A 27,174-nucleotide genomic window follows, 5' to 3' on the forward strand; every position below is an offset into this window, starting at 1 on the left:
CTGGAGTTGTGGTGTTGTCAGGTGATGGATGAGGGTGGAAGTGTCACTGCAAGTGTGGCCTCAGGGCTCCGTCCCTGGGTCCTCCGCCCAAGGACAAAAGGGCTAATCCTCTGGTCCTCCGGGCTCTGTTGGAAGAGCAGGGGCTTGGACATGGCCATGGTGGATGACCAAGACCCTTTCCGTTCTACTCTGGGGGAAGAAGGTGTCAGTGTTGGCAAGGGGGCCAGCTCTGCGGGGCCCAGCAAGCGGGAGCGTTGCCTTCCCGACCTGAACCCGACTGTCTCCTGGAAGGTGGTGACCTGCCGCACACCTCGGTCAGTCCCGTTCCTTCTCACCACCCTGCTCCCCACCCCGCCCCCTTGAAGACGCGGTGCCCTTCAGGATGCTAGTGGCACCACTGCCACTGCATTTCCTGTTGGCAGCAGAGAGCAAGCGAAACCGAGGCGCAGCGGGCAGCGGCCCTGCAGCGGCAGCTCCCGCCGGTGGCCGCGCCCTCCCGGGCCGAGGCTCCCGCACCTCGCGCGCGCGGGGCCCAACCGCCGTGGCGACCGCGGCCCGGGTGGGGGGGGAGGGTCACCGCGGGTCACCGCGCTCGGCCGGGTCGCGGGGCCCGGGGGGCGGCGGGCGCTGCGCGGCGATGGCGGGGCGCGCTCGGCTCTGGCTGCTGGCCGGCCTCTGGGTGTGCGCGCTGGGCGGCCTCGGCGCCCCGGGGACCCCGCGGCCGTGCCGGGCGCCGCAGCAGTGGGAGGGCCGCCAGGTTGTGTTCCGGCAGAGCAGCGGCCGCAACAGCCGCGCCCTGCTCTCCTACGACGGCCTCAACCGGCGCGTGCGGGTGCTGGACGAGCGGAAGGCGCTGATCCCCTGCAAGAGGTGCGCGGGCCGCGGGGGGCCGAGGTCGCGGGGGGGGGGCGAGGTCACGGGGGGGAGCCCCAGGTCGCGGGGGGCCGAGGTCGCGGCGGGGGGGGGCGAGGTCACGGGGGGGAGCCCCAGGTCGCGGGGGGCCGAGGTCGCGGGGGGGGGGCGAGGTCACGGGGGGAGCACGAGGTCGCGGGGTCCCGAGGTCCGGGGGGGGCGGAGGTGGCGGGGCCGCTGGCGGCGCCTCCCCGTGTGGGAGGCGGGACGTGGCGGGGAGGGTGGCGGGGCCCGCGGGGTCGGAACCGGGTCGGGGCCGGGGTGGGGGCGGGGCGCGGCCGGGGCGCTGGGGGCGGCAGGGCGGGGAGGCGGCGGGATCGCACCCGGGTCCGCGGGGTCCGCCGGCTCGGGGCTGCGGCCTGGGCCCCGCTCCTGGAGCCCCGCAGCCCGGGCGCGCCCCCGGGGCCCCTGGGGTCAGGAGCCGTCGCGACCGAGGCACGCAGAACCGATATATTTTAAGAATTCCTGGTGCGAGTTAAAAGAATAGGACCGCACCGCAAAAGGTGTGGGGAGCCACGGAGAATACGGCTCACAAACCCCTCTCGCCGTTACAACCGTTGAAATTGCGGTTTACTCCCTTAAAACTTTCCAAGCAAGCTGGACATACTGTGATCAAAAAAATTACCCTCTCCTCTATACGCCCTCCCTTAGGCGTCGGGGAGCTCCGCCGGTTTTCACGAGCTCTTGTCCCATAATTGACCTTTCCACAGCTGCTGTGACCAGGGGAGTCCTCTTTCTGAGGCCTGATTTCTATTTTGGGGTCACCACCTGTCAATTCCACTGGCTTTCCTGCGGAAAGTCCTGCGTGTGCTCCTCTGGGGGTTATGCTGGCCTCTCTGTGTGGCATTTGGGCGATGAGGAGGTGCCCCGTGATGTCCAGGGTTTAAGCTCGGGTGAGTGTAAGATCAGGGGCAGATCTCCATGTCATGGCACCTAAAGCTTTTGTTGAAGTGTTAGGCGTCTTGAAGAAAGTGTTGGAGGGACAGAACCTTTCAGGGCAGTGTATTAGAGGATGGACGCTAATGCGTTTGGAAAGGTAAACCTCCAGGGCGGAGGAGCAGGAGCTGGAGCAGCCAAGTCATCGTCGGGGCCTGGGAGGATCTCCCGGGCCTCAAAGGACATAGTAACAATAGCAAACAACAACCCGTGTTTGAGGATTTAGGATACCCTGGGCCTAGTGCTGAGGACTTTCTGCATATTACAGGGAAGCCTCACAACAGTGTGACAGGGGACATTTTAGGATCTCTGTTAGAGACAGGGAATCTGAGGTCCGGGGAGATTCAGCACTCTTTTCCAGGCCACACAGCCTGGACGTGAGGAAGCCAGGTGGTATTTGACACCTGTGCTATTACCATGCTGTCATGCATTCATTCATCACGCATTTTTTTCATTGCAGGAGCTTTGTATAAATAGAGTGGGTCCTGGGCCTCAGGGAGGTAGGGGTCTGTGGGTGGAGTCACAGGAAGGAGAATTCTCACCCAGTAAGATGAAGGGTGTGCTGAGTGTGACGAGCACTTCAGATGGGCAGGTAACCCAGGCTTCCTGGAGGAGCTGAAACATGGGGGAGACCCAAAGCCTTACACCAGTGACCAGGGGAGGAAGCCGGCTGCTGGGGGGGGGGGTGCAGGTCTGTTTCAGGACATCCTGGAGCAGACAGGGCGGGGTGTATTCCAAGCACTGCAGACCAGCCACTGTTAGGGCTACAGCACAGAGGATGTACGTGCAAAGGTTGGCATCTGTTGAAGGATTTCCCTGCAGTTGGAAGGTCATGATTGGGCTGTGGAACAGGCAGTGGGTGCACGGTTGCGAAAAAAGGAGAGCAAGAGGGGAAGGGAACACGTGATCTGGGACACTTGTGCAAGGTCTAGGGGAAGGGTGGGGAGTGGCTATGGTGATGGTGAGAAGCGGACCTGGAAGGGACGTGTTGAAGAGGTTTATTGACAGTGGAGGTGAGAGGAGGGAAGAGTCAAGGGGAGTCAAGGCCCTCATTTTTGGCTTCTGATGGCATGATAGAGATGGTGACACTGTTCACTGAGGTAGGGTTGGCTTTGTGTACTTCTTTTTTATGTAGGTATGTATTTATTTTTATATATTTATTTTTAAAGATTTTATTTATTTATTCATGAGAAACACAGAGAGAAAGGCAGAGATGCAGGCAGAGGGAGAAGCAGGCTCCCTGAGGGGAGCCGGATGCAGGACTCGATCCCAGGACCCTGGGATCACCTCCTGAGCCAAAGGCAGATGCTCAATCGCTGAGCCACCAAGGTGTCCTCCCCACTTATTTTTTTTTTAAGATTTTATTTATTTATTCATGAGAGACACACACAGAGAGAGGCCGAAGGAAAAGCAGGGTCCCTGTGGGGACCCCGGGATCACCCCCTGAGCCAAAGGCAGACACTCACCCACTGAGCCACCCGGGTGTCCTGGCTTCGTGCACTCCCGGTCGATGACACATTGCTAACGTTTATGTGCCGTCACGTGAAGGCTGGCGCAGTCGTGGCATATTGAACAATCGTGCAGCACATGGGCTGGGATGGCCCAGAGTGCCCTGCCGAAGCAGAGGAGCGTAGCCAGGCAGAAGGTAAGGGTCGATCCCCCCAGAGGTCAGGTCTTCGCAATGTAAGAGATCACCTGTTAGAGTTGGACAAATCTGGGTCTGAGCGCAGAATCCTAGCGTGGGCCTTTGGGAAAAGGGCTACAGCTTTCTGAGCCTCAGTTTCCCTGTTTACAAAACGAGTATATAATAGCATCTCATGTACTGGATTGTGGTGGGGACCGGCGGAGTCTGAGTGCGGACAGCACGGGGTGCGTGTCTGACACCGAGAACGTGCTCAGTACCCAGCTGCCGTGGCCACCGTGGCCACCGTGGCCACCACCATGGTCACCATCCTGGCGCATTTCCCACGGCCCCGAGCCTCGCTGCCAGCCTGTGGTCCCAGAAACGTGGTCCAGCAGGGCACTCGAGGGCCCTTCCCCCCGGAGCTGCCTGCGGGGCAGCAGGCTCAGCCGCGAGCAAGCCTGTTTCAGTGGGCGCCGTGGCTGGCACGGAGGCCCGGATTCTCAGGTCCACAAGCCTAGATCATTCTCTCCCTGTCGGCAGAACCACGTGGGGAGCCAAATTATAATCAGGAGGTTGTGAGCAAAGAGTTGGAGCAAAATCACTGACTCTAATGCTTGCTTGCTCGAGGCCAGGCTGCATGCTCAGTGCTGAGCTTTCCATCGTAAGACAGGCCAGCCCAGGGGAATGGGGCTGAGAGACAGCGATGCGCTCATTTTCCCCAGACAGATGCCTTGTCACTGGTTCTGTGCTCCCCATCTGTGCTCCCCCAGCCCTGCTGGTCCAGAGTCCCTCCACTCTGCCTGGAGGCGCTGTGAGTCCTGTTCTGGCTCTTAGCAACCCTTCTTCATCGAGGAATCCATGATCAATTACTATGGTCTTTATATGTGTGCATTAGGTCTTTAGCAGGGTCACGGCCAAATTTTGCTGGCCTAGACGGTTTTTTGTCCCCATGTGGTGATTTCTCATTTCTTTGTCCTGACCCATCAAGTGTTGATTTCACAGCTCAGATTTTCGAAGGCAGTTTTATTCCCCTCCTTCCCGGTTTCCTGGCAAGGTTCTGCCTCTAGTCCCATCTCTCTGGCCCTAAGTCAGAGGTAGAAAAGAATGTTTAGCGCATAAGTGCATTTTTAAGCTCTTTAAATGTAGATTTGCTGGCACAGACTCAGAAGCTTTTTCAGGTATTAACGGTCTGGCCAAGAAACCAGATGTTATTTGAAGAAAATATGGATGGGTTGTCTCTTCATATTTATTAGTAAGTTGAGAAGTAAGTTTTAGAATTGGATCAACTTCTTACGATTTTTATTTTGCATCCAGATTGTTATGGAAAATCCCACTGATAGTTACTGTGGAATGACTAGGACTTTCCAGGCTCTCTTTTCCCTGAGATGATGGAAAAGATTAAACAACTTTACAAGCTTCAGATAAGACAGCCTTAGCAGAGAATGGGGAATATTAGTAATTGATACTATTTTGTTTTCTGGTTCCAACTATCTTTCCTGACTCTTTGACCAAACTCACAAGTATTACATTTGGAAGACCGAGGAAAAGCGAGAAGATTATTTTCATGTTTCCGCGAACATGTTGAACTTTGTGGGAGAGGCGATGCCGAATGAACTTGGTTAGGCCACCGGTAAGCTCACTGCTCCCACTTACAAAACGGTGGCTCGGGGGTTGGAATTAATGGCTCTAATGACCCAGAGTGAGCAGAGAGGCATCAGGAGAATATGCCTGGGGACGTTAGGGATGATATCTTAGAAGACTGCTCAACTACCAACCCCACATGCTTGGGGATCTTTGGGAGGTAGAAGGTAAAAAGAGAAAATAGGTCTTCAATGGCGTGGCAAGTGGATTCTCATTCAAATTCTGATCGGTTCATGTCTGTCTCTGTTTTCCTTGGGCATTCTATTTCTTGGAGAACAGAATATCATTTCTCTTCTGTATTTTTAGAGAAGGCCACCGGGTGTAGTGGAGAGAGCACGGACATCCACTGAGAGAGTCATGGGACGTCAGACATGGCTTCTAGTCCTGGCTTCGCCACGGCAAGATCCTCACTTCTCAGGATATCAGTTTTTCATCTTTGAATTTAATTTTAATGACACTAGCATTTAGGATAGGTCTTCTTCCTTAAAGATGAAATGATGCCAAGGAAGCACTAACTGTGCTTTTATTATATCAGACCGATTCCTGTTTCTCCTGTGATATAATGAACGTAATATGGATTTCTGCATTTTTTTTCTCAGTGTGTGTCTTCGTGTTGATAGAAATCAAAATGCTTTCTCTTCCTTCTTCTTTTCACCTACACTTGTGCTCATGGGGAGAGAAAAGAGGGGTCCCCCCTTACGTGCTTTGGCTGCAGGCTCAGAAGGCTCCCCCCCGTGTGGCGGCTCTGAGTGTTCCAGGGCATGAACAGCACTGCTTACACATGCTCTCCCAATGTGTCTGCCGTGGAAGATTAATTCCAAGGGCTGTTATCACATTAGGTAACTTCAACAATCGTTGTGTTTGAACAACAGGATAAGGCCATTTTCCCCTCCAAACACAGCATTTTATTTTACTTTGAGACTATCTCACCCTTGCAGACAGTTAAGTACACGGCCACCCCCCCCCCCCACCAGATCATTTGAGAGAGTTGCCAACTTGATAGCCCCACAACCCCGGAGACGTCTGCGTGCATTTCCTGCAACAGGGCTATGCTCCGGCGTGACTGCAGTGTGGCCATAAAAATTGGGAAATGAACAGGATTCATTTCTACCATCTGAAATGTGGGTCTCATTCAAGTTCTGCCACTTGTTCATTTATGTTCTTTAGAGCAAAAGGACCCAGTTTATATTCAAGCATTGCATTTTGGTGTCCGGTCTTTTCCAGAGGGTTTTTTGTTTTTTGTTTTTTTTTTCCTGGCTGGAACATTCCCTCAGTCTTTCTTGCATTTTGATACTTTTGAAGATTACAATGCACTTATTTAGTGGAATCTTCCTTGATTTGGGTTTGTTTCATGTCTCATTGTGATGAGCTTCTAGTTTTTCACCTGTGGTAGGAATACCACGACATAGTCTGTTGTTCTTACTGCATTGTGATGTTCACGCCGATCCCCTGATCGAGGGATGGCAGGCTGCAAGTTTCTCCAGTGTGAGGTGACACTTTTTAACTTTGTAATCAATAAGTATTTTGTAGGGAGGTTTTGTTTTTTGTTTTTTTGTTTCTTTTTTCCTTAGAGAAAAAAAGAGGGAGAGAGAGAGAGGAGCAGCAGAGGGAGAGGGGGAGAGAGAATCTTAAGCAGGTTCCACGCCCAGGGCGGAGCTGGACACAGGGCTTAATCTCATGACCCTGAGATCATGACCTGAGCCAATATACAGAGTCGGATGCTCAACTGACGGAGCCACCCAGGCACCTCTGTAGGGAGATATTTTAAAACCACGTACACATCCCATTTTTCACAAAACTGAACTTATTCACTTATTTATATCAGCAAGGACTCAAGGATTCTCACTGGATTGCATTTTTTCTCATTGTTTTGATGTTCATATTATCCCAGATCTGGCCAGTGGGAACCTCTTTATGTTGGCTTTATGTTCTTTAAACATGTATCTCTTATTCTTTGAGCACTTCTTTGCTTTTTGCCTCAATAAAATGTTCCAAAATCATCTGTACTTTCTCTGCTAGAGTGTTGGAATGAGCCATTCTCAACTAGAAGCTCTGGTTCCTTTTACTGGAGAATATTTAGAAGCTAAGATCTCTGCTCTAGTTGTGCTCATAGCTAGTAGGTGGCGTTGCTCCCAGACCCTTTCAATGGACAAAGCAAGGGTATGATATAGGTTTGAAGACACATGGTCACTTACTCATAACATATACATACAAATTTATGTGTATGTACATTGCTAAGCTTCCAGTTCTAATCAATATATATATTTAAACCAGAACCTCCAATTCCATTCCTCTACCTCATGGTTCATTTTTGTAGTTCCCTTCTCTGAGAAAATTAGCTCTCGTTATTCAGTTGCAGCAGGTAACCAATTGTGCACTGCTGTGATGCCCCCTCCCTACATGAGTGGGCCCCCTCACCCGACTTCGGCTCCACACCCTAGGCCAGGCCATGCAGATGCCTACCTTGCTTGGCCCTACTGCGGGATTTTAGATTACACTGTTGAACGAGAGGAAAGGGAAGATGAGCTTCTGTTTTTCTGTGTGTGTATTTGTCTTCTTTTGGATTTCTCAGGGTTATATCATTGTAAATCCTCAGACTGCATGTATGTGGCCGGGGGAGGTAAATTAGTATGAATTGCTCAACAAATTGACCCATAGATTGATTTTTAAAGATTTTATTTACTTATTTGAGAGAGAAAGAGACAGAGCATGAGCGGGGGCAGGGGAGGGCAGAGGGAGAGGGAGAAGCAGATTCCCTGTTGAGCAGGGAGCCCACTGGGGGTGGGGTCGGGGGGAGTGGGGCTTGATCCCAGGATCCCAAGTTCATGACCTGAGCAAAAGGTAGATGCTTAAGTGACTGAGCCACCCAAGTGCCCCTCCAGAAATTAAGTAAATCACAACCCTGTTTTGTGTGGATTGGGCTTCCATTTTAAGAAATCACAACTTTCAGAATTTCAGGAGAATGACTCTTTTTGCCTTGACTCCCTCTTGATCTCTCTGATGGCTCGAGCCAGCATTTTCTTTTATTATTAGCTCAGGAAGTCTGGCTGCTTGGGGCCTTTTGATCCTCAAAAATGAACATGCTGATTTGCAAAATTGAGTTTTTCTTCAAGAAAGAGATTTTCTTGGAAGCCTGTAAAGTTTGCTTTGAGTCTTAATTCGGTGGGTCTGTTGACCCTGGACTTCAGAGCGTTGATGCTGGGATGCCGAGGAGAAGCAGGCAGTGAGGAGCATCAGTGCCAAGGAAGACAAGGCCACGGAGTATCAGGACTGCTGGGGTGTAAGACTAACTCATAACTAAAAGCCAGAGGTGGTCGCCAAACTGCTCTGAAAACATCTTTACTCCTCTCTGTCAACCTCGAGCTCTTTCTTCCTGATTCTGTCCTCGAAGATGGCGGTCAGGGGCAGGGAGCCCAAAGATCTGAAAATATTCCACCAATTAGTGGTTTGTTTTTCCTGGAATAAATGCGATAGTGTTATATTTCCCCAATTCCAGTAAAAATCTTCTATTTTCCCCTTCATAATTTCTTTTATTTTACCCATCTTCAAAGAAAAAAATTCCTCTCTTGATCCCACCAGCCGGAATGCCATTCTTCCCTTCTATTTAAAGCAAATCTCAAGCTCAGTCCAGTTTCTGACCCTCATGCTCCCTCGAACCCCCTCCAATCAAACGTTGAGCGTCACAGCTCTGCTGAGCGGACTCTGCTCAAGAGCAGTGCGCTCCACGTTCCTGACCCAATGACCCTCTATCTCCTTGTTCTGTGGGGCTCGTTTCCCCCATCTTGGTGTCTTCATGGGGTCTTTGGGACACCACATTCTTCTGGTGTCCCTCCTTCCACCTCATTTCCCTTCCTTCTCAGCTCCCTTTGCCCTTCCTCCTCCTCCTCATGCTGCTAATGGTAGAATGTCCCGGGGCTTGGCTTGCCACCCCTTTACTGTTCTGTCTACACCCCTGTCCTGGTGCCCTCAGCTCAGTCATGTCTCTAGATGGCATCTGTGCATGGAGGACTCTGCACTCCTATGTCCAAACGCTGAGTTGAGCTCTTCCTTTGGATCTCTGGTTGTCCTCTCAGACTCCGCTTACCCCAAACTAATGCCTCCCCTGCAAACCAACAAATATTATTCATCACGCAGGTTCAGCTAATAGCAGCTCCAGTTGCTCAGGATCAGCTCTTAGAGTCATCCTTGAGTTCTCCCACTTGCCACAGGTAGTCCCTAAGCGAATCCTGTCAACTCCAATTTTGATAGAGACTCAGAGTCCGACCACACGTTCACTGTCATCTTGGAGGCTCAATCCCTCATCATTCTTGCCAGGGCTTTTTGCATGGGCCTCCTAACGGGTCGTCCTCCTTCTATCCCTGCCCACTTTTGTCTGTTGTCAACGTAGCAGCTTGAATGATTTGCTAGAAATACTGTGTCACATCGCTCATCCGCTTAAAACCCTCCAGTGCCTTTCTGTCTGTCAGAGGGAGGGTCCTTACAAGGGCCTGGCCACCCTAGGATCCCTTAGGATCTGCTGCCCACCCCCTCCATATCTTGTCTCCGATCACGCAGAGGCCCCTTGCTTCCAGCTCCCTCCAGCCTCCGGCTCAGCAAGCTTCCCCCATTGCTGGCACTTGGGTTTTTGTTTCCTGTGCACAGAACACTTTTTCCCTAAAAAGCTGCATGGCCTCCTCCCAAATTAGGCTGTCTCTCCTCCCAACATTCTCATACATCCCACCTCACCGCCTTACGTGTTCAACATACTTACCACTATCTGACGTACTATTTAGTGCTTTTTAAACCCGTTCCCTCATCTCCTCTGCTTTCCCTTGCCCAAAGCAAGACTCCACCATTAGGAATTTTTATCTGGTTGTTGCTGTTACCTCCAGCAACACGAATTAGATTTATTTTTTGAATAATTGAATAAGGAAATGAGTAATAATGGTGACATCTTATTCATTGTAGAAGGATCCCAAAATACAGGTGTGCAAAGAGAAAGAAAGTAAAAATTATTCATAATTGCTCAACCATATTGGTTACTCTTAATGTCTTCTGAATAGCCAAGATTATTTTTTTGAAAGACTTATTTATTTGAGAGAGAAAGAGAGAGAGAGAGAGAGAGAGAGGTGGGGAGGGGCTGAGGGGCAGGGAGAGGGACAAGCAGACTCCCTGCTGAGTGCAGAGTCTGATGCAGGGCTTGATCCCACAACCCTGAGATTACGACCTGAGCTGAAACCAAGAGTCAGGCATTCAACCTCTGCACCACCCAGGCGCCCCATCCTAGGTGGTCCTGAGATTCCCAGCATGCATACTGAAGCTCATACTGGTTCACGTTGGGTTTTTTCCCCTCTTAACAATACACTGTGCAAGCTCATCCACACTCAATAGCCCACTTCTATCATCTTCAAAGTCAAAGCCATCTTCAAATGGCTTCTCCTCATTCATGTCTCAGCTCATTGTCTCCTTAGAGGGACCTCCTGTGACTCCCCACCAGCCACTCCCCATCACACCTCAGTCTGTTTTCCTTAGGACATGATCCCTGGGTGACATTGTCTGGTCGGTTAATTTTTCTGGTGTTGATTGTCTGTCTCTCCTCCTTGAGGGAAGGAATATTATCAGTTTGATTTATCACCAAAACCCCAGCACCTAGAAGAGCTTGGTACATAGTATGACTCAGTAAATGCGTGTTGAGTGAATAAATTCCATTTTCATGGCTTTTGGACTACTAGCATTGTCCCTGTTCATGGTGGAAAATCTGAATGACACAGAAAAGCAACTTAGGGTCAGGATCTCTCATCATCCTGCTGTATGGGACTAAGAATCCTGAAGTATGTGCTTCTGGATTTCTTTTTCCCGTACTAGTGTATGTAATTTAATTTAATTTTTAAAAAAGATTTTATTTATTTACTTATTCATGAGAGACACAAAGGGGGAGGCAGAGACATAGACAGAAGGAGAAGCAGGCTCCCTACAGGGACTCGATGGGGGATGCGGGACTCGATCCCGGGACCCCAGGATCACGACCTGAGCCAAAGGCAGACACTCAATCACTGAACTACCCAGGTGCCCCCTGTGTATGTAATTTTAAAATTAAAATGGAAAACTGCTCTGCATTTTTTTTTTTCTGAACAAAATATTGTGCACCTTTCTCAGGCTACTAAGTAGCCATTAGCAAAACCATTTCTAGGGACTGTGTGGTAATCTAGCCAATGGGTAGAACCTAGCTTTTGTGAGCGGTGCCTTGTTCTGGGATAGTCCTGTTTCTTTCTCTTCTATTTCCCATGAGTCTAGACTCCTACATACATCACCTTGGATTTGTGTGCTATTAGATGTGTACCACTTTTTAAATATATCTTGTATACATGCCTAGATAAGAAAGTGATAGAAAAAGGATTTGCACATTCTTAAGGTGTGACAGCTTTGCCCTTTGGGAAGGTTTCTCCAACTGACAGACATTTCAGCCTGCAGAATGTGATTGTTCCTGCTGCCCCCGTCATGCGATATGGAGTCTGATTATTTTTGGTGATTTCTTTTTTTTTTAATTTATTTTTGGTGATTTCTAATATGATAAAGAAAATGGAAGGGCAAAATGACACGCCTCCAGTGATCTCACACCCCCTAGTGATTCTCACTCTGTTGTCACTGTCTTTAATACTCCACAGGGAAGGCCCCTATGGGCTGTTGGTTTAGCAAAGATACTCCATCATGTTCAGTGAATATTTTTGGAAAAAATTTCTTCTAATGAGGATGGATATTAAACTTCAGCAACCTAGTGATTTATATTAATGGATTGCTTTATGTTTAACCACTTTGCACTCTTAAAATAAATTCTAATTTATTATGATATCTTTTGATAGTCTGGTTTGGCTCACTGACATTTTATTTTTAAGATTTGTTTTTAATCAATAGCTGCAATGGAGCTTATCCTTTAGTTTTTATTTTTCTGCTTTCTATATTTTAAAGTAGAAAAAGTTTTGTGAAATTATAAAAGAATTGGCAAGCTTTCTCCAGCCTTGAGGTTGGAAGAAAATTAATTCCTGAAGCTATTTGGACCTAACTCCTTTTGAAGAAGTAACATTGTAAGAATTTTTTTTTTCCCTCTGGTTATTGATCAACTTAACTTTCTGCTTCATTCTGTGTTAGTTTTGATTATTTATATTTTCCTAGAAAAGCTCCCATTTCATCAAGATTATATTATCATCATCATCAGTTTGTATGTGATCTCTGAACTCTGAAACTCCTTCACTTTATCTACATACATCCTTTTTTTCTTCTCAATTTTCTTTTTCTGCATGATTATATTTTTAACAATCAACTCGTGGCTTTAAGGTATGGTTTTATGGTTTATTAAGCATTTATATTCTACACCGTGTATCTGCTTTGTCAAGAACAATTGCTGACATCACATGGCACTGCCTACCTGAATTTTGAAAAGTTTTTAGGCAGGCTTGTAGTGGAGCCCCCCCTAAGAAGGCATACCACGACCTCCAGAAATGGATCCCCCAGGTTCCTTTCATCCCCATGCTACTCCCCCGCTCTTTCCTCATCAAACACTATCTTCAATGTTTCTCTGGATCCTCAGTCCCAATTTTAGAGACTATCTCCCAATATGGGCATTGCAAGTTTCCCAAGTACCAATGGTTTCCTTGAGAAGCAGTGCCTGTGTAAAGAATCAGACCCCCAGCAGGGTGCCTCCATGGCCCTCAGATCCTCCCAAGAATGGAGAACTCATGGACAGATGGCACCTAAACAGAAGGCAGTTGCCCCTGGATGAAAAGGCTGTGATGCTCCTTATGGAAGGCTGCTTTTCTTGTGGCTAAAGTTAGATTGACTGGGAAAGTTCCAGAGTGTGAGTTGTGCCAACGAGTGGGAGCTGTCAGCCTGCCCTAAAAGGCACACCAAAGTAACCCCTCGGAGCTCCCCCAATGTCTTAGTCTTTTGAGTCTGTTGTAACAAATACCAGAGACTGGGTAGCTGATAAGCGACAGAAGTTCACTGTTCAGTTCTGGAAGCTGGAAGTCTGACATCAGGGTGCCAGCATGGTTGTGTAAGGGCCCTCTTCTGGTCATAGACTTCTCTTTGTATCTTCACATGGGAGAAGGGGCCAGCTAGCTGTCTGGGGCCTCTTGTATCAGGGCACGAATCTGATTCATGAAGGCTCCACCCTCATGACCTAATCACCTCCCAAAGACCTCACTTGTAACGCCATCACCTTGGGCGTTAAGTTTTCAACATATGAATTTGATAGGGTTGGGGGAGGGACACAGACCCTCAGATCGTAGCACCCGGAGAAACATCTCAGGAATCACCAAGGAAGATGCGGTCAGATGGGAAGATGGTGGCCCAGGGCCAAGGGGCACATCAGTTCTTGGGCTGACATAGCATTATCATATTATCGTATCCTGAGCTATAGCTTAGGAGGAATGTATGAGGCACCACAAACCACCAGACTAGTTGGTGTGGCATCCAGCTTCAGCCATGATGAATGCAAGGCCTTCTGAGGTTGCTTGAAAATACTTGTAAGGAGGACTGTGGTGAGCCGGATCATCTGCACTGATTCCAGAGCTTCTGAAGCACCACCCCCTGCCCTGTGCCCCCCCCACCCCACATACTCACCAAGTCCCTTACTGAGGTACATCTTCTGTTCTCTAGAACTATAAGTTTTCCTTCCCAGAATGTGTCATCAAGAAGCTGATGACCCATGATGTCAAGTTGGGAAAGGCAGACATGCCTCTGAGGAAGATGCCCAGGGGCCACCATGGAGCTATCTGAGTTGATTGAAGTCAAGAGGGAGCTGTACCTCTTGACTCCTTAGGAATCCCAGGGACCACTCTTGGCAGAGGGCCCTGGGAGAAGCGAGGAGGCAGCGGCAGCAAATGTAGGGAAAGCACAAGAGGATGGAGCTCTTATTCCAGAAGGAACAGGGCAGTGGAGAATTTTACCAGCTTGCCTTCTGGGGAGCAGAGGGGCTGGGAAGAGAATTTATTTCAGATTTAATATGTACCTAATACCTAATTGTCATGTCAAGTGCTGGGTTCTGATGTGGTTTATGTGTTTCCTCTGGTTGTGGGAGTCCTCTCTCGCTCTGAATCGAAAGCTCTCACTGTCCCCTTTGTCGCACACTCTATTTTGGACAGTACCCCCCGCCCCCCACCAGCTCCAGGTATTGAGTGGCTTGCCCTTGGGACCCCTCATGAGAGCCTCCCTCATGATGTGTCAATTATCCTAAGGAGTAAGGGGATGAAGCTTGGGGATCCACTTTTCTGTCACCGCAACACGACTTCTTCTGCAAAGGACAAGTATTCATTTAGGTCCCACTTGGTAGGTTGAAAAGAATTTCAAGTGTTCGGATGGTTCTAGTGCTCCTTCTTTCACCACGCTGAGCCTCCCTGAGGTCAACTTCTTCACTTGTTCAACACAGAGGAATTTTTTATTGTGTGAGCGTTTGCAACCAACTTCTAAGTAGTGTTGCCGCAAAAAGATACATAAATTATTTTACTCCTTTCATTATTCACTGCAGGATCTCTAGTGCTGATTTGCTTTTCTATCTGAATATTTTGATTTATGTTTCAGCCAGCTGGAACAATCGATTTTCTTCAGAGAGGGTACTGTGCAGCAGGAAACTTCCAGAGATTGTGAATGCCGGAGAACATCCACCCGTTGCTGTTTTGCATAAAGCTAATTTTGAGGTGTACACAAGTCACTGGGTAATACTAGTGTTTGGTGCTCATGGCACTTAGAGCTCTAGAAGAGAAGTCTGAGACCAAACTAATTTCGGGTTAGTTTTAATAAATGTCTTTCTACCCTAGTTTTTGCAGGTTGTTTCTGCATCCTGGAACATTATTAACATCTCCAGGTTACATCTGGCTTTACGGAGATGTCATCGGCTGTTTCTGGAGGCTTGATGCCCTGTCTTCTCTCTTTGTTCCTTGTTGAATATCTCTCTGCTTACATGTCTGGGTTCTCTTACCTCTGCTCCCCCAGATTTCTTATCTTCCCGTTAGCCCTTTTGTTACTTTCTACTTTTTTTCCCCCCTCAGGTTCTGGAATCATACCTTTTAATTCACTTCTTCTGTTTTGGGTTGGTTGGTTTGTTTCTAAGAGCCACAGCATCCTGTACCACCTCCACTGCATCTTCTACTTTGATGATCATATTTTTCACGAGAGAGCTTTCTCTGTGGTCACTCATTATTCTTTGTTTCTTAAATTCAGTATGATGCCGAATCCCAGTGAAAGTAAAAAATAAGATTTACCTTGTAGAGTCGTTAACGGTTAGCTGCAAGGGTGTCTGTGTTTATATTTACACACGGTGGCAACTGATGTTTCTCCTGAGAAGTGCAGTATTGGCCGTGTGAACCTGACTCCCCTTGTACCTTCCAACCTCCTTTTTTTTTTTTTTTTTTTAAGATTTTATTTATCTATTCATTAGAGACACAGAGAGAGGCAGAGACACAGGCAGAGGGAGAAGCAGGCTCCATGCAGGGAGCCCGATGCAGGACTCAATCCCAGGACTCCAGGATCACACCCTGAGCCAAAGGCAGATGCTCAACTACTGAGCCACCCAGGCGTCCCAACCTTCCAACCTCCTTAATACCCCCTGATGTGTAGTTCTCGAAACCACTGTGTACCATGGCAACGCGGGTATCCTGGCACTAATGAGGCTCTTCCTTCTAATGGTGAGAAAGAGACAGCCTGAACTATTGCTCATGAGACATTTGTTTTATTATCTTCCATCAGATGAAAGAGTATATGGCTACACGTTGCCAGTAGTCATCCCGAAACATTTTTGGAAAAAAAGAAATCTCTTCAGTTTCTTGAGCAGCCTTTTCTTCTTTTGAACTGGAATCCAAGTGGTTGGAGGCTCATCACCTTACAGCTCCTTAAATTGCACACATAATTATTCTTCGATTTCACTTTTCCTAGGGCTGCATTCTCAAGCAGCTTAATTTCCCTTTTGTTATATGTGGTTGGTATCAGCCTACACAATGAGTTTGTGTCTGACCCAACAATTTTGAAATAGTGTTCTCCTTTTATGTCTCATAATTACTGTAGGGTGTAACTCAATCTTGGTATACGCCAGAATGGCAAGTGGCTGCCGCTCAATTCTTCCTGCTAAGAGTCAGAGGGCTGGCATGCATTACTAATCTATTATATTGCATATTAGACAAATCCAAAGGTTGTTCAGTTTCTCCCATAAAAGCCAAAGGCCTTTTGTAATCACAATATAATATTTGCCCACTCCCTTTTCTGCAATTTAAGATATCTTGGATGGCCTAGCAGTTATCTTACCCCTGTGGAAGGAGGGGAAGAACAACAGTGTTAGTGACTTAGAACAAGTCTGGTAGGAGATCAGACCTTGAGTCCATTATTTGCTACTTAGGTATGCTCCGAGCCTCATATTTTCACATCTGTTAAAACAAAACAAAACAAAAAGCTAATAAAGTGTCAGCCAACTGAATTTGCCAGTCTGTTACCTCTGCCTTAGACTGTTTTTTTTCTTTTTTCTTTTTTCTTTTTTCTTTTTTCTTTTTTCCTCCCCTTGACTACTCTGATTCAAGACAGAAAAACAGTTGCCTCTTGGCTATCCAGGCAGTAGCTGTTCAAGTTTCTCTGCGCCTAGCCAGGCTCTCTTGTGGGTTCAGGCATTAGCCAAATCCGTGGGCCCTGCTCACTCTGGAACAAAAGGCTCTCAGAGAACCATTTAAAAGCATTTGATAGATCGTAAGTATAGAGCAGTGGATTTTACTTATTTTATCTAGGGTGCTTTCAACTGTACGTGTCAGGAAATCTGACTAATGGAGGCTTAAAACTATAAGGCTGTGTGTAGTTTGCTTCCAAATTCTGGTGATGCATGTTCCTAGGTCTGTCTCAACAATATCTCCAAGGCTCCTGGTTCTCCATCCATCTACTCTGCCATTCTCAGAGAAAGTTAGCTCACAGTTGCAAGACGGCATGCTGACGTGTTGCTCCATGGCTCCAAGGTGGCTATCCTCACTTCCCACCCTTTGTCCAAAGACAGGAAATGAAGGAACGTAGAGCAGGACAGGGACTCTGCCTTTTGGAGAGAAGAGAAATCTCTGGCGGGAAGTGGGGGGTGTCTCTTCATCCAACAGACTTCCTTTTAGATCTCCAAGGCCAGAACCAACTATACCCCTAGCTCCAAGTGACACTGAGGAAGTGAGTAGATGAGAATACTTTCTTAGCCACTGTATTGAGAGGCAGGCCAGAGACAAAGGGTGAGATGCTCCGGGTCTGCTAGAGAAGGGTCCACCGTAGCACTCAGACTGTTCTCTCCTTCATCCTCCCATCCTGCCTGGATGCACTAGCCCTTCTTCATCACACAGCAGAGCAAGTCTTATGTGCACAGGTGAAACCAGCAGCTTCCTCGTCAAATGTTAACTGGTGATGGTAAACGTAAGCACTGGCAGGCTTCCTACAAAGCCACAATCCCTGCATTTGTATAACAATTATGTATCTGCTGTCTCAAATCATCTTCATAATAATGCTTTGAGCTTCAAAATTTTGGTCTCTTTTTACATATGAGAAATAGGAGATTAAAGTTATGGTCACACAGCTCACCACTCCTAGACTGGGAACCTCGATTTCTTGACCTGAGCCTTTTTACAGTGCTGTTGATGCTGTCTGTAAGCTTTATCCTAAAGTAGGAAAACTAGACAGAAAGATTTTCTCCTGCCTTACTGTAGTTGGGTAAACGTTTAGTACCATTCTAAAGGAAGGAAATGAATGAAGCTCTACATCCAGTTAAAAATTCTTTTGTTTCTGGGGCACCTGGGTGGCTCAGTCAGTTAGGCATCTGACTCTTGATTTTGATTCAGGTCATGATCTCAGGGTCATGGAATTGAGCCCCGTGTTGGGCTCTGCACTCAGCGGGCTGTCGACTTGAGATTCTCTCTCCTTCTCCCTTCACCCCTCCCTTCCTCCTCTCTCTAAAAAATAATATCCTAGTGTTCCCTTTGGGAAAGAGTAGTATCTTGTAAAATGTAAAAGGGGAATTTCCTTTGATCCAACAATTCCAGTTCATAAACTTTTCATAGCGTTGTAAACACAGAAAGGCAAAAGGGTTTATCTTCAATTTATATTCAGCTTTGTTAATATTAACAAATTGTGAAAATAATCTAAGTAGCCACTGAAGGAAAACATGGTGTGTGTGTATGCATGTATGTGTGTATCTTTACACACACAAGGTGCATATATGATGTATGTATATATATGATATATGATGTATATATGATATATGATGTGTATATATATCTCATATCTCAAACACTAACAGGGCCATGTCAAAGCCACAAATACCAGCAGTACGGAGCTCCCACTGATGGAACATGGGACAATCTGTGCATAAATGGAGTAATGACTTTAGTTGTCATATACTGAATATATAAAAATTCTTGAGCTGAGGGTGATGACTGATAGACAAGTAGATGTATGTCATTTGTTATACCACTGGCACTATTATCCCAATCTCCAGTGAAATAATTGATTCAGGAAATGGTTTTACCCAGAACCATTAGGTGATAGTTACTAACAGGTTCTTCCCAGCATCACTAAGTATTCCTGACCAATTGCCTGCTAACTGTAAAGGAAACGCCTTCATGATGGAGACATGTGGAGGAACCATATAACCTGGTGATCAAAGTTAGTAGCATTAATAGTGGGACGGGACATCGTCTGTCTTCTGCTGTGATGCACCATGCCTTTATGAATTTCTTTCCAAAAGTCTTTAATCAAATCATGTCAAGCCTTTAGAATTCAGGTCTAATTTGGAGGAATGACAGGAGCTAGAAGAACAGATTTAAATGAGGAAACTGACAAAACTCTAGAACGGGGAATTTATGCAGACCTGGAGTCTTCGAGGAGTCAAGGCCATGATAAAAATTAAAAACAGTAGGAGTAGTGTTCCAGATTTTTAAAACAGAAGAGACATAACAACCCACTGTAATGCTTGAAATCTGATTGGATTCTGGTTATATATATAAAAAAAAAACTTTAAAATACATTTTTGGGGAACAATTGAACATGGACCAGATATTAGCTGGCATTAGGGAGCGAATTTTAATATCCTAGGTGTGATAATGGTAGTGGCAGAGGGAGGCAGAAAGTCCTTGTTTTTAGTAAATATAGAATATAGATAAAGCAAACATAGCAAAATGTCACAATTATTGAATCTAAGTGGTAGATACAGAGGTGATCATTCAACTCTTCTGCATTTTAAAAACATTTCATTGTAAATTAGGAAAAACTGATTTTATAAATCTGTATTTTTTGACCTGGAAGGAAATCACAGACAAATTGTTGAATTTAAAACATAGGTTAGGGCATCGGGGTGGCTTAGTTGGTTAAGTGTCTGCCTTTGTCTCAGGTCATGATCCCAGGCTCCTGGAATTGAGCCCTGAGTTGGGAAGCCCTGCTCAGCAGGGAGTCTGCTTCTTCCTCTGCCTCTGGCCTTTCCCCATGCCTATGTTTTGTCTCTCCCTCAAATAAACAAACAAAATCTTGAAAAAGTAAAACATAGGGTAAAAAACATCATATTTACTCGTTTTTATGAATGTGTCCAGTACACATAATGACAAATCAGTAGGGTATTTGCACAACATGTTGCATAACAGTGTTATCCATAATAGCCAGAAGGTAAAACAACCCAGGGTCTCTACACAGATGAACGGATAAGCAGAATGTGCTCTATACATTCAGTGGAATATTAGCCTTACAAAGGCAGGGAATTCTGACGTGTGCTGCAGCACGGAAGAACCTGGAGGACGTCATGCTGAGTGAGATAAGCTGGTCATGAAAGGACAACTACTGGGACACGTGGGCGGCTCAGTGGTTGGGCGCCTGCCTTTGGCTCAGGGCATGATCCCAGGGTCCCGGGATCGAGTCCTGCCTTGGGCTCCCTGCATGGAGCCTGCTTCTCCCTCTGCCTGTGTCTCTGCCTCTCTCTCTCTGTCTCTCATGAATAAATAAATACAATCTTAAAAAAACAAAAAACAAAAAACCCCAAGAGGACAACTACTCTATGATTCCACTTCGATGAGGTACCTGGAGCCGTCAAGTTCATAGGGATAGAAAGTAGAATGCTGCGTGCCAGGAGCTGGGGGGAGGGGGGGGCAGAAATGAGGAGTCAGTTAATGGGCCTATAGTTTCAGTTTTGCAAAATGAAAAGAATTCTGGAGATTGGTTGCACAACAATACAAATGCACTTAGCACTTTTGAACTATATATTTAAACATGGTTAAGATGATAAAGCTTGTGTTATGTGTACTTTACCACAATTGAAAGAAATTTAAACAAAAAGATCAAAATGTGTTTAGGCACAGATGCACAGAGCTGTTATTTCTATATGTTTGAGTTTCTGGGCAATTTTTACTTCATTTTCCATTTCTGTACTGTTTGGATTTTTTTTTTTTTTTTTTTTTTTTTTTTTTACTTTGAGCATGAATTGATTTTACATAGCCCAGAGGATATAAAACTTCTGCAGGTTTTCAGTGTTTTGGTAGAGCCTGAATTTTAAGGAAATTGGATTTTCGGGAAACCACGGATATGGTCAGGGCAGCCTGAGAATTTTGTCAAAAGCAACCGGGACCCTTGGTCCCACGGGGAGGGGGCCCGAGGGCCCGACAGGGCTTCTGCAGGCAGCACGGCGGGAAGCTCAGCCTGCTGACCCGCTTGGGGCCGGGGGTTCGCAGGCTCCTGCTGACCGCGGCCTGCCCCGCTGCGTTGCCCTCCAGGCCCGGCCCAGCACCTCACCTTGCTCCCCGGGGTGTGATTAGTGGCTCCTGTCCTCCCAGCTTCCTCGGCTGCAGCGCCAGGCCTTGATCTTGCTGCCGGATCGGGTTTCTGTCAGAGGCGTCGCGGCCCTTCCCGCCGCATCGCAGGCAGATGATTCATTTCAACCCTGGCTGAGCTCTGCGCTTCCACCTCGGGGCTCCGTCGGGCTCCAGCCTGTGTCCCCTTGGCCATGGAGGACCTTCGTCCTCGCTGTGACTGACGCTCGCAGCCAGGCCCGGGGTATATGCAGCCGCAGCAGCGGCCCGAAAGCTGCTTTTCCGAAACTTCGAGTCGAGCCCTCTGTCCTCGCCTTTAGATCCATTCGGGAGTTTGAGGAAAGCAAACAATCATCCGGTCATCTTTGGTTTCCCGTCAGGTTACTGTTTTCTCTTGCACCCGAGGCCCTGTCACCATAAGCCCAGTTTCAGGTTATGGCCTCGTGTTCAAGAGTGAAATATCGTGAAAACAGGCAAGTACAGAGAAGGCTGCAGCGAACACCTGTGCTCCGGCCACCCAGCAGGAGTAAAGGGTGACGTTTGGTGAGGACGCTTGCAAGGCCAGCATTCTCGTCTTGATGAGACTGTCCCTCTGGGTGCGGGCAGAGGCGGCCTCAGGGCAGCAGCCAGGTGGCCCTCCCTGTGCCCCGCTGGTGGCCGCCCCCCCCCCCCCCCCCCCCCCCCCCCCCGCCGTGGATCCCTGGGCCTGCGTGTCTCTGCCAGGACAGCTGTGCTGGCAGCTGGCCTCCGGGCTCCGGGCGGGGCGGCGGCGGCCTCGGCTGTGTTAGAGACCAGTCCTGGTGATGATGAGTCACGCAAAATGTTCCAGGCGGGAGAGGAAACTTCATTACAAGGAAGGCAACCTCGTGGCTCTGCAGGGGGATCTGTGGACACCGGGCCTCGGAAAGGAAGTGCATCCCGCAAATGCCTGCTGTTGGCTTCCCAGCACGTTCTTCCTCGTGCTCAGGTCGCATGTTGCAAACAGCCTCCCACAGCCTGTGGGTGTGCACAGGACACGTCCAGACCCGTGAGGAGACTGCCTCGAGGTCCCCGGGTGGCAACTCCACATGCTCGTGGGACAGAATCAATCTGATTGTGTCGCCCTGGGTCGCATGTCCACCTCGGGTCCAGTAAGGCCTGCGAGGGTGGCCCGCTCCTGGATGGCCAGGATGGCTGCCCGGCTCCCACTGCTGTGACCCATGGATTCGGGGGGCTGAGGGCTGTTCTCGGGAAGGAAGCCCCCCTCCGCCCCCGCCCATGGTGCATATCTCCTGCGGTTGGAGAAGCACACTGCTGGAGGTTCTGCAAGAATGACAAATGCCCATCTAGGCCAGACACTTGGGACTTGGGAGGCTGCAGGCGGCCAGTGCTGATGGTGAGGAGAGTCGAGAAGAGAGCCACCCCCGAGGGCACACAGTGCAGATGTTGTGGGACCTGCTGTCACTGAAAGGATCAGGGAACTGGATTAATGTACAGAGTCCCGTATTGATGGATGAATGGACAGCCCTCTGAAGTCGATAGGAGTGTGTCTGTACTCCTACGTGATGTGCCAGGGACTGCACTGGGCAAAGGCCGCGGGGACAGGCCAACCCCGGCTCCTGCAGAGGGCTCACAGTAGAAGAGGTGGCTCCACTCTCCTGTGAGCACTATCGCAGCAAACGAACTCTTCCTTTTCTTCCTGCAATTGCTCCCACTTCTGAAAGGAGAGAGTTTTACCCTCATAAGCCATTTTTATTTCCTAGAATGAAGCAGGATAGATCTATCTAAAGGTATAAAATGAGGTCATGTTTATGTTTCCACACTGGCTTGTAACCCTAGTGGTGGTGTTATTATGACCATGTAGGCAGTGATCATTTATAAGTTTTTCTTTTCTTTTTTTAAAAAAGATGTTATTTATTTATTCATGAGAGACACATACACAGAAAGAGGCAGAGACACCTGCAGAGGGAGAAGCAGGCTTCCCGTGGGGAGCCTGATGCAGGACTCCGTCCCCAGACCCCAGGATCACACCCTGAGCCCAAAGCAGATGCTCTGCCACTGAGCCACCCAGGTGTCCCTGAAGATTTGTCTGAAGAAAAGTCCTTTTAAGCTTCAACCTGGAATGGCAGACATTTGCCCTGGAGGCAAGTGGAGGATGTGGGGTGCAGTGAGTCTCACCTGCTGGCTATCTTAGTTTGCTCAAGAAAAGCACCCACCCCAGGTCTTGCGAATTTCACTGTGTGAGGTCAGGGTCGCAGCCTTACTCTGCTGGGCCAGCCGCAGTGACCTGAAGTTTGGACTGACAGTCAAACACACAGAAGTCCAACTTGTTCACCCAAGATTGCTTAGCTTTGAGATCCACACAGGACTGGGGACAACTCAGTGTTCAGCATCATGGGCGGGGGGTGTCTGCAGACTCCCCGCCCAGCCTGGGAATACCTTTGGCTTGCTCTACACATGGGGTGTACTCAGGAGACACAAGGCCAAGAGCATGTGGACAAACTACATGGGAAACCAGTCGCTCTGGGGTCCCCTCACTTTTGTTTGCTCATCTCAGCCTCCTCCAGTTAATGGGAGGGGGGCCCTCATTCTCATATAGCTGCGGGGCACAGGTGTGTGGTCTGAACTCAGCAGTTTCTCGATGTGCTCCATTCAGTGTACCCCAATAATTTGTGATTTAGTGCTGCAAGGAGAGCTCAACCAAGCCAAAGGGCAAATCCTCCTAGGTCCCTGTGGCTGAAAGGTCACACACCAGCCATTGACCCAGGGCCGTGTCTTCCTCATGTTTGTAGCCAAAGCACAGGATCTGGCATATAGTAGGTACTCAATTATTCAATATTCAATTTTGAACTCTGAATTTTTAATTATTTCGTGTTTAGGTCCTCAGTGTGGCTAGTGCTCATAAATAAGTAAATGATTGCCTAGCAAGCAAAACTATTTTTTCCAGCTTGTTCCATTCTAAGAGTAATTTATATCGAAGGCCTTTGGGCTGTATGCTGATAAAAGACACGATGGTTGTAACTTGAAGTCCTGATCCACTCTCTTTATATTTGTCTTTCAGATTATTTGAATATATTTTGCTCTATGAGGATGGAGTGATGTTTCAGATTGAACAAGCCACCAAGCAGTGCTCCAAGATCACCCTGACGGATCCCTGGGACCCTCTAGACATTCCTCAGAATTCCACGTTTGAGGACCAGTACTCCATAGGGGGGCCCCAGGAGCAGATCACGGTCCAAGAATGGTCTGACAGAAAGTCAGCTAGATCATGTAAGGCTTCATAAGATAGCCAAGTGCTACATCTCAGGAAGCATGATGGGAAAAGAGTTTAAGTCCATCAAGGAAGGTAGTTAGGGCAATGCATAAGCTTAATTAGATTGTTTGGCATCCCCCGCACCTACTTGGAAGTCCCCACGTGTACTCGGCTAGTTGTTTAGCTCCAGGATCTAAGCATCATATTTGAATGTGGGAAATAGTGCAAACCCATGTAAAAACTGTTACCCCAAAGTTAGCATAGAATTATCATATGGGACCTAGCAGTTCTGCGTACAGGTGTATATCCAAGAGAATTTAGAGCAAGGATTCAAAAAGATATTTGTGCACCCATGTTCATAACAGCACTAATAATAACAGCTAGATGGTAGAAACAACCCAAGCGTTCATCAGCTGGTAAATGAATACCCAAAATGTGGTGTAAACAAACAATGGAATAGTATTCAGCCATGGATAATATTGGATGAACCTTGAGGATGTTATGCTGAGTGAAATAAGCCAGTCACTAAAGGACAAATACTCTGTAATTCCACTTATCTGAGGTCCCTAGCGTAGTCCCGTTCATAGAGACAGAAAGTGGATGGGGGCTTGGGAGGGGCAGGCAGGGGAATGGGGAGTTCGTGTCAGAGGGCACGGAATTTCCACTGAGGAAGATGACCAAGTTCTGGAGACAGATCGTGGCGATGGTTTCAGAACAACGTGAACGTACTTAATGCTACTGAACCTTACTTTATTTTTTATTTTTAAAGATTTTATTTATTTATTCATGAGAGACACACAGAGAGAGGCAGAGACGCAGGCAGAGGGAGAAGCAGGCTCCATGCAGGGAGCCCGATGCGGGCCTCGATCCCGGCACTCCGGAATCGTGCCCTGGTCCGAAGGCAGACGCTCGAGCACCGAGCCACCCAGGTGCCCCTGAAACATACTTTAAAATAGTGAAAAGGGTGAATTTTATGTATATTTTACCCCCAGGATAAAAATACAGGTATTTTGCCCACCTTCTATGTTAAAAAGTCAACTTCCCTTCCTCTTGCAGACGAAACCTGGATTGGCATTTACACAGTCAAGGATTGTTACCCCGTCCAGGAAACCTTCACCAGAAATTACAGTGTGCTGCTGTCCACGCGGTTCTTCGACATCCAGCTGGGCATTAAAGACCCCTCCGTGTTCACCCCGCCCAGCACCTGCCAGACGGCCCAGCCGGAGCCGATGAGCGAGAACTGCTCCTGGCAGTAGGCCCGTGGGCGCCCCCACGGGGTTCGGGCTTTCGAGAAGTGACCACCTTGGCTCGAGAGAAGGATCGTGATGGGAGGAAGATAAACCGTGATCCGGGGTTCTTTGTATATATGATCCTGGCTTCTCAAGCGATGTTGACGAAGGGGATGGACAGCGGTGGGAATGCGACTGGAAGAGACGGCAGACCCGGGGATGCGCTGTCTGCGCTGGCAGGTGGATCTGGGAGCGGGGGCACACGTGAGCTGGGGGGGGCAGGGTGGAGGGTTTCATTACCTGAGTTGCCGAGAATTGCTGCATTGCTGCCACGTAGTGATAATAAAATGCAGGACGATTTTGCTCCCGTTTTATGATAAATTTTTGAGTTCTCTGCAGACAGTGGCCTCTATCTTGCCTGCATCAGGGTGGCGGCCGCTCCCCTGCCCTGCTTCCTGCTCCCTTGACCCCTGACCAAGCGATTCCTTAAAAACCCCTTCCAGCTTTGTGGCATGACCCGATTGATAAAAATCTGGGGAGGAGATGAAAGGCTCTGACACAAAGCAATTACACAAGAGGGTTTGAAAATCCTCACGTGTGTATCTGGGTAAGCGTGGGCCACGTGTGCTTCCTTTTGTCTACGCAAGAGTATTGATGGATGTGCTGAATCATCCTATATTTGTCAGGAGACCTCGAAAGACAGCTAGTGTTCTAAAAACAGCGTTGAACTGGGGGTCAGGGGACTGATGTCTTCAGAATCCGGGCCTGCAATGCCTTTGTACTTGAACTCCTCCCAGTAACTACATGCACTCTGCTTGCCCTCGTGGGGTTCCTCGCGGGGGCCCTGTTTCCGCAGCCTCTTTGCGCCACTTCTGCTCATCCTTCCCGGGTCAGCTCACGCTTGACCTTCAGAGAGCTGGTGCCGGCCGGGTTGGGTGCGCCCTGTAGCTTCTCGCCTGCTTCCTGGGCAGCATCGCCCACCAGCCTGGCTGTGAGCTCCTTGATACGGGTCACCACGTTCTGTACTTCTGTACTTTTTCTCTGCCCAGCACCAAGTAAGTGCCTGGCACATGGTCAGTGCCCTAAGCATGTGTAGAGTGGAGAATGCCAGCCTGTCTGGTCACTGGATTCCTCATCTATTCAAGGGTTGGGTTTGCTGACCTCTTGGGAATAAAATGTATTATTTTGGGTTCTTCTCCTACTGTGTTTCATCTGGCTATGACGCTGAAAACAGTCTGTATTACTCCTGGTTTATTTCAATAAACAAGTTTAATTGCATTTCTAAGTGTTCTTTGATACTTTCACTTTTGTCCCATAGGTGAGTTATCTTGGTAATTCGGGCGTTAAAACTCCTCTCTGATGAATAAAGTGCTTCGGGTGATCTAAGCCATATTCATTATCCCTCTCTCGAAGGCTTGCTCTTCTGTTCAAAGCCCAGTTGCCTGGGTCCGGAAGCCTCTGAGGTGTTCTTGGTCCATTTTTCTCCATCAGTCCTCATAGACAATCAATGTCCCGAGTCTGGTCAGAGTGGCCCCTGTCCGTCCCCTCAGCCGCCATCTGGGTCTGGGCTCTTCCCATGGCTGGCCTTTGCAAGAACTTCATAGCTTCTCTCTTGCCCTGGTCTTTTCTCCTCAAAGCCAACCTCTGCGCGGCCAGTCCCAGGCCAGTACTGAGCCCATTACCTCTAGGGCCCGTGCCCGTTCTTGGAGTCTCAGAGCAGAGGGGAGCCCAGGCAAGGCTGGCATCTGGAATGCACCGATGGGTGGGGACTTTCATAGCTGCCTTCGAGGCGGTCCAGCCAGAGCAAGCCTTCGTGATGCTGTTTGCCAGCTT

The 27,174-nt window shown here is 48.3% G+C and overlaps 1 protein-coding gene and 1 long non-coding RNA gene across 2 annotated transcripts; both read left to right on the forward strand.

The window, feature by feature from the left end:
• Nucleotides 1-356: 356 nt before the first annotated feature.
• Nucleotides 357-26,619, forward strand: EPDR1 (ependymin related 1). The gene is made up of 3 exons (XM_072791608.1): nucleotides 357-870; nucleotides 23,921-24,129; nucleotides 25,169-26,619. The coding sequence occupies exons 1-3, from the start codon at nucleotides 383-385 to the stop codon at nucleotides 25,366-25,368; spliced, it is 897 nt and encodes a 298-aa protein (XP_072647709.1). The 5' UTR covers nucleotides 357-382; the 3' UTR covers nucleotides 25,369-26,619.
• Nucleotides 1,816-7,530, forward strand: LOC140613121 (uncharacterized). The gene is made up of 3 exons (XR_012014254.1): nucleotides 1,816-3,493; nucleotides 4,994-5,102; nucleotides 5,420-7,530. It is a non-coding gene; the product is annotated as an uncharacterized lncRNA (long non-coding RNA).
• Nucleotides 26,620-27,174: the final 555 nt, after the last annotated feature.

Source organism: Canis lupus, chromosome 21, assembly GCF_048164855.1.
Source record: "Canis lupus baileyi chromosome 21, mCanLup2.hap1, whole genome shotgun sequence".
Classification (NCBI taxonomy): domain Eukaryota; kingdom Metazoa; phylum Chordata; class Mammalia; order Carnivora; family Canidae; genus Canis; species Canis lupus.